General features: G+C 55.9%; 1 protein-coding gene across 2 annotated transcripts; it reads right to left on the bottom strand.

The window, feature by feature from the left end:
- Positions 1 to 3,583: 3,583 nt before the first annotated feature.
- On the bottom strand, positions 3,584 to 13,316 carry ANXA6 (annexin A6; the record flags this gene model as incomplete). 2 transcript variants are annotated; one of them, XM_079542428.1, is made up of 25 exons in its annotated part: positions 13,275 to 13,316; positions 11,444 to 11,528; positions 11,066 to 11,160; positions 10,835 to 10,948; positions 10,658 to 10,748; positions 10,501 to 10,580; positions 10,365 to 10,421; positions 10,164 to 10,257; positions 9,824 to 9,919; positions 9,619 to 9,677; positions 9,276 to 9,398; positions 9,031 to 9,089; positions 8,686 to 8,764; positions 7,856 to 7,937; positions 7,539 to 7,633; positions 7,234 to 7,347; positions 7,047 to 7,137; positions 6,660 to 6,739; positions 6,458 to 6,511; positions 5,235 to 5,252; positions 4,839 to 4,935; positions 4,361 to 4,456; positions 4,151 to 4,209; positions 3,748 to 3,870; positions 3,584 to 3,643 (listed from the first exon to the last, which is right to left on the bottom strand). In XM_079542428.1, the coding sequence occupies exons 1-25, from the start codon at positions 13,290 to 13,292 to the stop codon at positions 3,584 to 3,586; spliced, it is 2,019 nt and encodes a 672-aa protein (XP_079398554.1). In that variant the 5' UTR covers positions 13,293 to 13,316. The 2 variants fall into 2 exon arrangements, with proteins under 2 accessions (XP_079398554.1, XP_079398555.1); XM_079542429.1 differs by lacking the exons at positions 5,235 to 5,252; positions 13,275 to 13,316 and having other exon boundaries at positions 11,444 to 11,522.
- Positions 13,317 to 13,798: the final 482 nt, after the last annotated feature.

Below are 13,798 nucleotides of genomic sequence, written 5' to 3'. Positions count from 1 at the left end.
TCCCTTGGTTCTTTTGTGCTCACAAGAGAGAAAACCCACAGAATCGTAGAATGATTTGGGTTGGAGGAGCCCTTAAAGATCATCTAGTTCATTTGTAGGCAGGGACACCTCCCTCTAGACCAGGTTGCTTACAGCCCCATCCTTGAATGCTTCCAGGGAGGGAGCATTCACAATCTCACTGGGTAACCTGTTCCAGTGTCTCACCACCCCCACAGTAAGGAATTTCTTCCCAATATTTAGTCTAAATCTACCCTCTTTCAGTTTAAAATGGTTTCCCCTTGTCCTGTCACTACATGTCTTTATGAAAAGTCCTTCCCCAGCTTTCCTGTAAGCCCCTTCAGATACTGAAGGCTGCTGTAAGGAACCCCCAGAGCCTTCTCTTCTCCAGGCTGAAGAGCCCCAGCTCTCTCAGCCTGTCCTCATAGGGGATGTGCTACAGCCCTCTGATCATCAAACACCTGATAGCAACTGCAGTTCAGAAGCATGTGAGCGTAGCTATGAGATGTGTTTTTGCATACTAGGGTTTTTTGTTTGGGGAAGACCAGGCTCAGTACCTTTAGCTGAGGTTCATTCTCGTGAGGGCACTCTCACTGCTTCTGTGCTTTCCTCTTGCCCCTTCCTCCTGCTGATTTCAGTTCAATGCTACTTTCCTTTCGGTTGTGCCTACTCAAGTGGGAGCATGTGCATATCCAGCCTTGGAGATCCCAAGTGGCACTGACCCAGCAGTCCAAGGTGTCTGATAAATCCATTTCTTCTAAATGCTTCCAGGCAAACTCAGCACATTGCAGCTCAAAGGCTGATTGGTTTTTGGACTTCAGCGAAGCTGAGTGAACTTCAGCGAACCCCAGCAAAGACCAATGAACCCAAGCAGACTTCAGCAAACCCCAGGGAAGACCTGTGGGTTCACATGCCCTGCCTTCATGGGCTTCCCATGGCTGCAGAGCTGCTTTTCTGGTTCAAACGCACACAAGTGCAAAGAGCTCTGGAATCTCAATTTGCAAGGTCAACAATTCACACAAAGGGGATTTTCCCCTCTTTTGCTCTCCCCAGACCGTGTCTTATCCAGTTGCAATGCCTGAGGAGAAGCAGATGTGTCAACAGTCAGCATGTCCTGGGAAGGCAGCACAAGGCTGGGCTGCGCCTGGAGAGCTGGGGCATTCCCCGGCCTCTTCTCACCATGGGATACAGCATTCAGCAGTATGCACATGACAGAGCTGTTTCTTCCTCCTTTGACTTGAGAAGAAGGAAAGCCAGGCCCTGGCTGGGTTTCTCCCTGCAGAGGACGAGGTGCACTGCAGGAGAGGTGGAAGTGGCTCGCTGAAATTGCAGCGTGAAGTGCTGGGCCAAGAACCAAGACCAGCATCTGTAGGTCGTGCACAGATGTTGTGGCTCCTGGTGGGCTCTTGTAGCTAAGAGGTTGTATGGTGGCTGCAGGAGCTGACTCAGAGGCAGAGGTCCGGTCCCTCAGAATGCAAGCTTGTGGGGTTTTTTGGATGTTGCAACCTGTGAAATCTAGCACTGCTTTGCCTGGAAGTGAGCCCTTGCCTCCAGTGCTGCTGGTCAGTGTGCGGAGCAGATGGGTGCTGGGGTGAGTCCCTGATCCTGGCAGCTGCAGCCCTAAGTGTGGGTGGCTGGCGGGGTCCTGCCTCTGGACCGTGCCCTGCTCACAGCTCTCCTGCTTCCTTCCCTTCTCTGTGCCCATCGGTTTGGGCACTGGCAGCAATTTGCTGAGTTCAGTCCTGTTTGCAGCTTTCTCTCAGAGCACAGCCCACTGTGAGCAGCCCCAGGTGTGCTGCTGGCCGCAGCAATGTGAAGGCTGAATGTTTAAATATCTGATGCTTAAATAGGATATTAACTAGGCTCAAGTATTTCCAGCAATTCAAATGCTGCTGACTGCATTCTGTTCCAGCTGCAGCAACAGATGATGCAGATGGATTGCTGCAATGCTGTGTGCAGAAAGCAGGACAAAGGCTTGTTGGCAACAGGAGCTGCCCAGAGATCTCTTCCAAGGGAGGGTGTTCCACTGAGGAGGAAATCCCATCCTGCTCTCCCTCCCTGTCCCCAAACACTGTGTGACTCTGGTATCTCACTGTTTTGGCAGTGGGTGCCAGGGAAATTCCTAACATGGGGAAATGGAATGTGGGGATCAGGTGGGCTCCCTGGGGGGGGGGGGTGCTGGCAATGGCACAGCTTCAGCAGGGCTGGAGGCAGCACTGAGGCTCATATGTGGTCCTGTGCTGCTCAGAGCCAGTGGCTGATGGAGTGGTTGGTCACAGGTTTGTAGCGGTCAGTGGGGTGGAGGCCCATCCCTGCACATGTATAGGGAAGGCAAGGACTTATAGGGACCTATAGGGAGGAGTTGGACTCAGTGGTCCTTACGGGTTCTTCCCAACTTGGGATGTTCTATGAAATCTCATAGAAGGTGAAATTGTTCAGTGAGGTTGCTCACCCTCGAGAAAAGCATGTTTGTCACCGGGGGTGTTTTACAGGAACACATCAAGAGAACGCTCAGTGCAATAACCCCAAACCAAGGCATGTCAGCTTCCGTGGTTTGCCTCTACATGTTGCTACTGCTTGACCTCAGCTGGGTTTGAAACACTGTAATAATGTTGCGTTATTACTCCTAATGCTGCTTTGATATTTTGAAGGTGAGCCTTTCCTCATCAGGCTGTTCCGAGGAAAATGTGGGTATTTAAGACTTTTTGTTCTGACTTGGAAACAATTGAAAGTGCTGGAATTTCCCACTTTTGGAAATTCCAGTTCTTTCCTCTTAGGAGCTGGGGGAAGTGCAAACATAAACTCTTTGGGGGTGTAGCCTGCATGGCATGTGCATTTCAACTGGTGTTTTGACAACTTGAAAGCACAGGAAGCTGTGCGTGAGGACGGCTGGGTGCCATGGAGCCTGATGTGTATCTCTGGTTTATGAAAGCCCCATCCGCACGAGATCCAGCCCTGACCACAGCACAGAGGGGAACAGCACAGAACCCGCCAGGGGCTTTCAGAGGTATGGGAAGAGCTTTCAGAAGCTCTGGGTGACATCCATGCACTGCTGCCAGCCTGAGTGGTTAACAGCCTTTTGATGATAAGGGTGTGAGGCACCAGTTGCTTAAAATGGTGGTGGATGTCCCGTCCCTGGAGACACCCAAGGTCAGGCTGGACGGGGCTCCGAGCTCCTGATTGAGCTGTATGTGTCCCTGTTCATTGCAGGGAAGTCAGACCAGATAGCTTTTAAGGGTCCCTTCCAACTCAAACAATTCTATGAACAAATGGACAGGTCTCACCCCAACGTCAGCAACAGTAAGGTTTTATTCATGAGATTTAAAACCATCTTTCTGATATGGATAAATTCCTGGGCTAGTGGCACATTCGTGTATGCATTTGCACTGAGGCAGACAGTAATCCCCCCCATGGAGTCCCCTCCCCGTGTGCCCCCCTCCCGCAATGCGGTGCTGCTCTCAGGTGTGAAACGAGCTGTGCTCTGCAGGACCCCCGCGTCCCCCAAAGCCCCCGAAGCTGCGGTGACATCCAGGCGGTGGGTGTGCATGTGCTGGCTCAGACACGACGTCGAGGCTGGCCTGGCCTCCTAGTCATCCCCCCCACACAGGGCCAGCAGAGCATTGCGATAGTCACCGGAGGTGTCCTTCTGCAAGAGGGACATCTGGCTCAGTGCTCTCTGCCCCCAGATCTTCAGATTATGGCTTGGCCAGAAAAAGTACTGAGTCAAGTGGGGTGCTCCCCTCCCCTTACCTCGATCATATGGTACAGAGATTTGTCAAACAGGTCTATGAACTCGTCCCGGATGTTGAGCAAGTCGATCTCGCTCCGGGAAATCATGATCCGAGTGAGGGTCCTCTCATCTGTGCCGGCACCCTGTGGAGGGGAATTTGAACAAATAAACCCAGAAAGAGGGGCACGGGAGCCTCTCAGCATATCCAGCACAGCCCAAGTTGGAGGTCACCACTTAGGCATATGCAGGGCTCACTGCTGGCATGACACGAGCTTCCTGTGTCTCTGCTAATCCAGAACTGGTATGAGCTCAGTCCTGCTCCCTTGGGGATGGCTGGAGGCCAAGCCCCATTGCTACAATGGGATGAAATCAGAGTCCTAGAGGGTCCCATAGCCCTGTTCCCTTAGGAGAGCCCATCTGTACCTTCATGGACTTGTAGAGCTTGTCAGCAAAGAAGGCTGGCTTGTTCTTCACGCTCCGCACTGCAACACAGAGGGGAGAGAAGCTGAGTGCAAGCATAGCCCCATAGGATGCCCTGTAGATGTCCCAACCCCACGCCGTGCTGTGAGCCCCCCTGCCCCAAAGCAGGGAGGACGCAGGCAAAGGGGCTGCTGCCTGGTGCCCTGCACTGACCGATGGCCACAAAGGCGTCTCTCACATCTCCTGACATCCGCTTCCTGATGGCGTGCTCCACGTCGTGGTTGGTCATTTTCACAAACTCCTGGAAAACTTGGGATGGGGAGAGGAAAGATCAGCACCAAGCTCTTGTCCCAGCCCCAGGAGACCCAAGCCTCAAATATGGAGGTTTCTGGACAGCATGGAACAAGCTTGGGTGACCCCAACTGACCATCCCAATTGGGGTCTATGCTATCTCCTCCCCCTGCCTCCTCCCCATCACTGCTGGAGACATGGGGCCACCCAATGATCAGAGCACTTGTGCCACAGGCAGGATCCAGCACAGAATGACAAAATCATAATCATAGAATCATTAAGGTTGGAAAAGACCACCAAGGTCATCAAGTCCAACCTCTGACTCATCACTACTGTGCCCACTAAACCATGTCCCTCAGTGTCACATCTCCCCCAGCAGGAAGGAGCGGGGCAGTCCTACCTCTGCGGAGGTGCGGGTAGCTGCGGGTGCAGAGGATGCTGAGGAAGCGGGTCTCCAGGGAGTCACTGGAGTCATTGCTGGCAACGTCAGCAAGTTTCTACGGGAGGAGGAGAGAGCGAGGGGAGAGATGGCAGTGAGCTCTTCATAGATGTGAAGGTTCCCAGCTGCACAACCACGCATTATGTCTGACAAAAAGTGATGTTCTCCAGTTTTTATGAAAAAGATGGAATGCTTGTCATTAGAGTTATTCTTTCCATCTTTTGAGGTGGATGACCAATAGTGCACAGGGAACTCAGAGCTGCCAGACACAGGAACCCCCAGCCCCAGCCCTGCACCCATGGACGGCAGCTCTCAGAAATATGCACAAGGCTGAGGAGCAATAGGGCAGGCACTCACCAGGGTCTCAGCAACAACCTGGTGGAGAGAAAGAGAGAGACAGGAAGACAACAGGATCAGAAGGTGCTGCACAACCTTTCGCTTTTCTTTGACAATGTGAGGGAAGTCTATCAAAAGCCCACAAAATGACCTGTCCCCTGCTTCCCCAGGGCTGAGCTGATCGCAGAACCCCCATCTCCTCCTCCAGTTCGGTCCCAGGCTAATGGGGACTGAGAGAATGGGACAGAGCTGGGGCTGGATTTGAGCAACCCAGATCTGGAGCACACCAGCCACCGCTGCTTTGCAGCAGAACACCACCCAGCGCCGGGACAGCTGCAGTCCAGCTGCAATCCCTGTGCTCGTCATCCCTGGCTCTCTCTTTCTCTGCAGCAGCACCAGCAGCAGTACTAGCTCATGCAGAAGCGAAGCAGCCGCTCCCTCTGCTGGCAGCAGCTCGACTGTCCCCATGCTTATGGCATGCACTGGGGCAGGGATGCTAGGTTGGGGAGAGGTGGCCCCTTGCTCTGTGGCCCAAGGAGCGGTGCTTGCCCCAGAAAGGGGCCCCTCCCCATCCTTCACCACATGCCATATGAAGCCAAAGGGAAGAAAAGGAGGGGAAGAGCCCAGCGCCATCCTGCTGCAGAATGGGGAGGCAGCCCGAGGGAGCAGGATATGGCTGCAGTGCAGGACCTGCAGCCACCAAGCTCTCCATCACCTTTGGAGAAGTCTCGACCTGAAAGAACAGGACCCCAGGCGATGGGCCCAGCACCCCAATTCTGCTCTCTCAGCCCTCCCCATCTGGTCCGGACTCATCATCACCCAGTGAAGACCAGGGGATGGTTTGGGGCAGCATCCTGAGCACTGGTGAGGTGCAAAGCAGCATAAGCTTCAGTGCTTCCCCATGCACAAGGCAAAGAGGTGAGTGCCTCCTGCAGGCCAGCCCAAAGCTGCTTTTGAAGCTGAAGATCCGTGTTTCAGTACTGCTGTGTGCTGTGGAACCCCAAAGCAGCCAATCTTCACAAGAACAGTGCAGCTTTGGCTGGGTGCTCCCTGGGGCTGCTACGTGTGCATGGAGCAGCATCACCCAGCGCATCAGGCAGGGCTGCAGAAATCAGTCCTGAGAGCTGACATCCTTTCACTTGCCATTTCTCCCTGCAGCTTGCAGAGACCCAACCCCAGCACCATGTGTTGCCCTGAGGATGCAATGCCCTTGATCCTATACAAACAGCTTGTAAGCTTCTCACCTTGGCATCTTCGTGCGCCTGTGTGAGGTTCTCCGGTCCCTCATCACGATTGCCCTGTGGGTCAGTGCAAAAATCATGGAGATTTGGGGAAGAAATCTGGGAAAGTCCCAGGTGAGGGGAGGACAGACAGGGCACTCCCAGCCCACAGCCACATCCCCACAACCTGCAGCAGGACCATGCCTCACGTGAGAGCTGTCCATACCAGAGCCAAGGAGACGAGGATCCTCTTGAAGTGCCCTGATGTGTCAGAGCTCAGGTCGTCCTCCAAGCTCTTGTGGTAGGCTGAGGGCAAGGGGACAGCTGAGCTCTGCCAGCCACCAGCACCCACTGTCCCCGTGACCCACCCGTGGGGTCTCTTTGTGCCTCCAGATGCCTTTATGCCTGGAGGTGGGGACCAGCCCAGCAGCTGTGATGCCTTTCTGCTGGGAACACAGAGCTGCCTGCTTTAAACCAGAGGGCTCTGGGGCAGAAGGGGCTGTGGATTTAACCTGGCTCTTGCTGCTCTTGTTCCATAAGGAGAAGGGGGCTCGGGTGGAAGGGAAAGAAATGCATGGCCCTGAGTGCTTCCCACACCCCTCCCATCCCATACCCTGCTGGTACGCCTCGTTGATCGCTGCAATCTCCTGGTTGTTCCGTGTGGCCATGATCTCAATAAGGGTGCTCTCATCTGTGCCAGCCCCCTGCAAGAAAGCATCCCCAGGCCTTCATCCTGTCCATGCAGCAAAACCCGCGCTGTCTGTGCATGCAGAAGCCAATGGCATCACTATGACACCCACCTCCACTGCCTTCCTCAGCTGCTTGGCATCGTACTGCGCCGGTGTCAGCATGAGCCCGAGGATCAGTTTGGCCAGGCTTCCTGATAGCTCTGACTTCAGGTCTGCCAGCAGGTCCTGCAAAAGCAATGGGATGTTTGGTGTGCCAGCTCCTTCTGCAGGGACAGTCCAATGCAGCAGCAGGGAGAAATGTGTGGAGGGAGGCAGCTGGGAAGGCCCCAGCAGGATTTCTTGCAGCAAGGAAATGACATTGAGGAGGGAAGGACACAGGCAGAGCAATGGATCAGGACAGGAGAAGCCAGTGGTACCCTGCCATAGTGAGCCTTGTAGGCCTTCAGAATCTGCTGCCTCTGGGCATTGCTCCTCTGTGTGAGCACCTCGATGATGGCCCCTTCATCTGTGCCTGCAATGACAGCAGAGATGCAGGTGAGGGGCTCCAAGGGTCCAATAGAGCCATGCACATTGTCGTCCCCTGCAAACTGGTGCATGAGGAGGAGCTTACGTAGCTACAAAGCTCATGCTTTATTGTCCCAGGGCTATTCTGCAGCCCTGCATGGGTTTTCTGCCCCGGGATCTGTTGGGGAGCATCTCCCCATGGATTCAGCATGGGACTGGGTGCACTTACCCAGGCCCTTCATTGCCTTCCGCAGCACCTGCGCATCACCATCATCATTGAAGTTGCCCACGGGCTGCACGGTTCCTCGCAGCTGTGGAGATACAGAGTGTGTGGATTTGCCCGTAGGCAGCAGGATGGGAGGAAGGAAGGATGGAGGGAGGGACAGTGCCACCCAGCAAGCCCAAGCCAAAGCAGGTGGTGGGTTAGTGCGAGCACCTGGAGCTGGGTGAGGATGTCCCCAATACCATCACCCCTTCCATCTGAGGGTAAACCATAGCCAGGCAGCAGAGAGAGGGAAGCAGGTGGCAGGCAGCCCCGTGTCTTGGTGTGCTGCTTTTTGCCGTCCCCTAGCACTGAGACCTCATCAGCTGAGAGCCAGGAGAGGGGCACAGAAAGAAATCATGCCCAGTGTCCTTACACAACTCCCAGCACAGCACCGGGGCTCCCAGCCCTCTGGGCATCTCTCTGCCCGCCCTAAAGCACTGTGTCTTAGGTACCTCCAGCCACATGCAGGTCCCATCAACTGTGCCCTGGGTACCCTTGCTCTGGGGTGAGCGCCCCGGGGCTGTGTGGGCTGCATCACACAGACATGCAGGAGCTGCTGCCTCAGTGAGAGAGGCTTCTGAAAGACGGGTTAGTGGGGACAGGACTGGCTAGCCCTGCAAAGTTACGCTGATCTGACATTGTGCCCCAAAATCAGAGAGACAAGAGTTGAAAGAAGGCACACAGCAAGAGGTAGAGAGGGGGACACAGGTTGTGCCCCGTGACAGAAGGGAGCAGGCGGTTCCCAAGCTGGCGGTGAGCAGAGGAGGCTGGGGGCAGGGGCTGAGGGTGCTGACCTCCACTTTGGCCACCGCGCTAAGCTCCCACATCCGATAGGCCACCTGCGCTGCCTCGGGGAAGAACTCACCTGCAGCACTGCAATGGGATGGCAAGGACAGGCAGACAGTGAGTTGCACCCTGCCCTGCAGCCACCCCGTCCTGCACATCCCCAGGGTTCCACAGCCACCATGTGCTGGGCATGGGGCAAGTGGAAGGGACTGTGGCATCAGTGGTGGGAGTGTTAAGCGGACCACAAGGTCACCAGACCCAGCTGGGTGCTCCGCAGGGAACCAAACCATAGGTTTGTACCCAGCCCCAGAGGGACAAGGATGGATGGAAAAGGGGGTGGCAGGTGTTCTTACTCATCATCCCCTCCGCACAGCTTCAGCAGCGCCTTCTTGTACTCTCCAGAGGTGTCCTCCTGGAAGGATGAACAGAGATGGATGATGGTGCACGGCAGGGTTGCACTATGGTCACAGGATGGTGCCGTAGGAATGGCACAGGGAGAAGGGCTCCCTGAGCTGTCCCCTCGAGCTGGAGCCCTGGCGCATGGGCTCAGCACTGGGAGGGAGGCAGCACTGGGAGAGCAGGACTCCCCAGCCCTCACCTTTATCATGTTGTGGAGAGATTTGTCATACTTGGTCCTGAACACCTCCCGGATGTCCAGCATGTCAATCTCGCTGCGTGACACCATGATGCGGATCAGCGTGTTATCCCTTGTGCCCAACCCCTGCAATGGAGCATCCCTTGTGTCAAGCCCTGGAACTGCAAACCCATTCACACTGGGAAGGATGCTTGGATTTGGGGCTCTCTATTGGGTTTCCCTCAATCCCAAGTCTGGTGAGTCCTTTGTAGGGAACAGCCGATGTCCCAGGACACAAGTCCTGGCTTCAAAGCCACTCATTGGCATGGTGAGGGGAGATTTCCTTGGGCTGGGGCGATGTACCCACCTTCATGGCCTTGTAGAGCCTTTCAGCAAAATACTCTGCTGTGCTTCTGATGCACTTCACTGCAGGAGAAATGGACAAAGTGAAGGGGGGGACGATGGCAGCCTGCCCTGCACAGTCACCCCCCCGACCCCACTGGTGCTTGTGCTGCATCATGCAGCCCCAGCAATACCAGTGATGGTTTCACCACCCAACTGCACCACCGTACCCACTGCCAGCATCAGCTTCTCAAAGTCACCAGAGAGCTCTCCCCGGATGCTCCTCTCGATTGGCTTCCCCGAAATCTTCAGGTACTCATCAAAGACTGCATTATGAGAGTAGAGTGTTGGATGCTGAGCCCTTTTGGGGCTACCAGGAGTGGAACAGCACCCCTTTAGGGTATAAACCACTCTGTGGGTATGGTGTTCCGGTGGCTTGGACATCCCTATCCCTCCTGTGGGTCAGCCCAGTCCTTTCTGGGGCATGCAGTGTGTCCCAGTAGAAGTCAAGCCCCATGGGTCCATGCAGGTGGCCTTGGGAGGAGGTGCCCAAGCCCTGCAGGTGCTCACCCATACGGAGGTGCTGCTTGCTCCGCCGGCCCAGGATGTAGATGAACTGAGCCTCATCAGTGCCCCACTTCAGCTCACCAGCTTCCAGCAGGTCCTTATGGAATGGGGAGGGGGCAGAGAGCCTGAATCTTGCACACTTTGCAGCCCCAGGTCTGGCTCATGCCGATGCCACCCTACTCAGATGCCACCCATGAGCCTCACCTTGGCATCCTGCTCTACCAAGTCCTCGCTCACCACATCGTCCTCCTCCCTGGCGCCCTGTGGGATGGCCATGGGCTCAGCCCTGCTGGGTGAAGCACCCACTGCTGGCTGAGGCTGGACAGACAGACAGACATACCTGAAGCAGGACAACAAGCATCTTCTTGAAGTGGCCCGATGTGTCCCCAACAATGTCAGCCTCCAGGTCTCTCTCGTATGCTAGTGAAAGATGGAAAATTCAGCGCTGGGGGAGCTGAGATCCCCTTAGCTCTCCCCTGCCCTTCCCCAGCCCTCACCGTCCTTGTAGGCAGCCACCAGGTCGTGGATCTCCTGGTTGGTGCGGGAGGCGAGGATCTCAATGAGGCACTTCTCATCCGTGCCGACGCCCTTGGAGCACAGACACACAGCCCTGTGAGCAGCAGGGAGAGCTGGGGGCATCCCCAGAGGGCTCCCAGAGCCCGATCAGCCCTTACTGCAATGGCATCTTTGATCTCCTTGGCATCGCTATAAGCCGGAGGCCGCATCAAGCTTACAATCAGCCGCTCAAACTTGCCCGTCAGCTCGTACTTGAGGTCTGCAATGAGGTCCTGGGGGAGGACAAGGAGAAGGAGGAAGGGGCTGAGATGCCTTTGGCCGCGCAGCATCCCCTGAGGGTGCAGGATGCAGCATTCGGGGTGCGGATCAGGGCACATTTCTGCTGTTACCTTCCCATATTGGGACTTGTAGGCTTGGCAGATCTCTACACGCTGCTTGTTGCTGCGGGATGTGATGAGGTCAAGGATGGCATCCTTGTCACTGCCTGTGGGGAAAGTCAGGTGGCTGTGTCTGGCCCCATGGCTGGGTCCCACCCCACTTTGGGCTCACCATCACCATCCCACCATGCCCAAAGCTGCTGCTGGCTCAGGGTGGGAGCAGAAGCAGAACTGTGGGGAGGAAGGGGAAGAGGGGGAGCCGGGAGCAATCCTGGCATGCTGCTGAACTAAGCAGCTGGAAGGGTTGCGATGCAGGGCACCCAGCATGCAGTTGGCAACTAAAGGACATCAGGGTGGTCCTGGGGTGACAGACTCGAGGAGCATCCATACCAAATCCCTTCATGGCATTGTACAAGGCGTCTGCATCCTGGCTGGCATTGAAGCCTGGGAAGTCCTTCACCGAGCCCCTGTAAACCTGGGAGGGAGGAAGCAAGGAGATGCAGGGGGAGGGCAGCCCATGACCTGTGCTTCAGAGGGGGGGAAGAGGAACTGAAGGCTGAGGGGCAGCAGAATGAGGCTGGCTCCTGCCTGGGGCTGAGAGAGCTGAGCTCAGCCTCAAACCCAAACACTGTTCTTCTTTCCAATTGTTTCCTTTCTTGTTTGCTCTCCTTGCTGCATAAATTGTTTGTGTCTCATGTCCCTGCAGACTGACCTTCCCACTTGTATTTTGCTGGCACTGCTCTCTGTTTGCCCAAGGTTAAGCTGAATGCAGCCCTCCCTGACCCAGGTGTTTGTTAGTAGTCCTGTTGGCTCTCCTGGGAGCAGCTCAGAGGGTTTGGGTAGCTGAAAGAGGAAGCTCCTGGAAGAGCCCTGAATGCAGGGACCCCTGCAAAGCAGCAGGGCTTCAGGGAATTAGCAGTGCAAACCCAAAGCAAACAAAAGGAAGTCATTTTCTCTGCCTCCTGTTGTGAGCAGGGAAACCCTCAGGATGCTGAGGATGCCTGAGCTCTTCATGGGGTCCAAGCAATGAGGCAGGGACTGGAAAGAGCAGGGGCTGGGGTTTCTGTCTCCAGGTTAACTTTGCCCAGGGTCAGTCATCCCAGCAGAGCCTGGGGTCAGACCCCGCATTTTGTCAGCACAAGCCTGGGATGGAAGCAGATCTGAAACTGATACAACGCTGTGATATCAGGAACTGGACACATCTCTGCTGTGGGAAGAGCTGAGCAGTGGAACTCCTTTAGCAGTTTCATACGGGAAAGGGAGTAAGGCTGGGGACCAGAGCTTGCAGAGAGGAGACACTGTCCTCAAGGGAGGCGTGCAGGCATGGGTGCAGATCGTGTTGCAGCTGATTCATCCGAGAGCTGCATTTAGCCCCACTTCCCGGCAGCTCCAGACCCTCCTGCTGCCAGCACACACATGGCATTGACAAGGAGAGGCAGGGAAAGGGAGGTGCCCAGAGGCAGCAAGAAGGGACAAGGGTGGCTGAAGGGTGCTGGGATCTCATGGGTGGGTGACACAGAGCTGGCGGCCAAGGCCAGCTGCAGTGCTGTGTGGTGGGAATCAGGGAAACTGAGGCAGGACGTAGGTGCATCACCCCCTGCTTCCCACAGGACCCCAAAGAGGTGCAGGACATTGCTGGGGAGGGAAGCAGCATCCATCCCACTGTGCCTTCCCACACTTCCAAGCCCTCCGTCCCCCTGCTCCAGCAGCTCAGGGCCCCCCACCTCCCCTCCTCCAGCCTCTGACTCATCTCAGAGCTAAAAATAAGCCAGGCTGGGACTGGTGGGGCGGAGGCAAAATTCCCAGCGTGTCTCCGCTCCCACCCTCAGCAGCTGCTTGGGCTCTGGACCACCGATGCTCACCCGCGCTGTGCCCCAGTTCCCCACTCAGAGGCAACCACTAAGTGAGACGCTGCGGTTTGCTGGACTTGAGGCAATAATGGTGTGTTTTCTAAAGGCAATGGCGAGCAGCAGGGCAGTCAGCCACTTCTCTCCCCCATCCCACTGTGGTCTCAAAGGGATTTTTGCCCCTGGCCTGCCCCTAGCTCCCCCCGCCAGCATTACCCCCATCTGCTGGTGTTGCCTGGGGAGACCAGAACACGCACAGACCCCACACCACACCCCCACACCACACGGCTGCTATCCCAGCCCTGGGGGCAACGCTCCCATGGCCTCCCAGAACCCATCCCACCCAAGCACCCCATAGAATGCAGTCACTATACCTTTCCTTTGGGCGCCATGGGAATCACAGGGATGAGGACACAGAGGAGCTGCAGGAGGGAGCAGAAAAACAGACGTGAGCCAAAACATCCCCTGGTACCCTGCAACCATCTCTCAGAACAGACAGCTGGGTGTTCCCTGTCCCCTCCAGGGCACTGTAGGGTGACCATGGAGGGACCACAGCTGAGCTCCTTTGGCACCTGGCAGCAAGATGGGAGCAGTGAAGATGATGTGTGCCTGCACAGTTTCTTGCTGCTGCAGAAAGGAACGCATGAGGGGAAGAAAGTGCTGAATACGTGGAAATGGGCTGAGCATCCTCTTTGGGGAGCATGCTCTGGCACTGATCCCACCTGCTTGCCATGCCCCATGATGCGCCCATGCTGCTGGGCTGTGACCGTGCATCCCAATGGCCCTGAAGGCACCCTGGCTTCAGGGATGCCTGGGGAATCCCTGCTGCCATATGGGACCAGGCAGCACCTGGGTTTCTGTACACCAAATCAGCACTGCCATCAGCTCAGTACACAGA

Source organism: Tetrao urogallus, assembly GCF_951394365.1.
Source record: "Tetrao urogallus genome assembly, chromosome: 14".
Classification (NCBI taxonomy): domain Eukaryota; kingdom Metazoa; phylum Chordata; class Aves; order Galliformes; family Phasianidae; genus Tetrao; species Tetrao urogallus.
The sequence above is the reverse complement of the archived record's forward strand: the minus strand, read 5'-3'. Positions and strand labels throughout refer to the sequence as shown.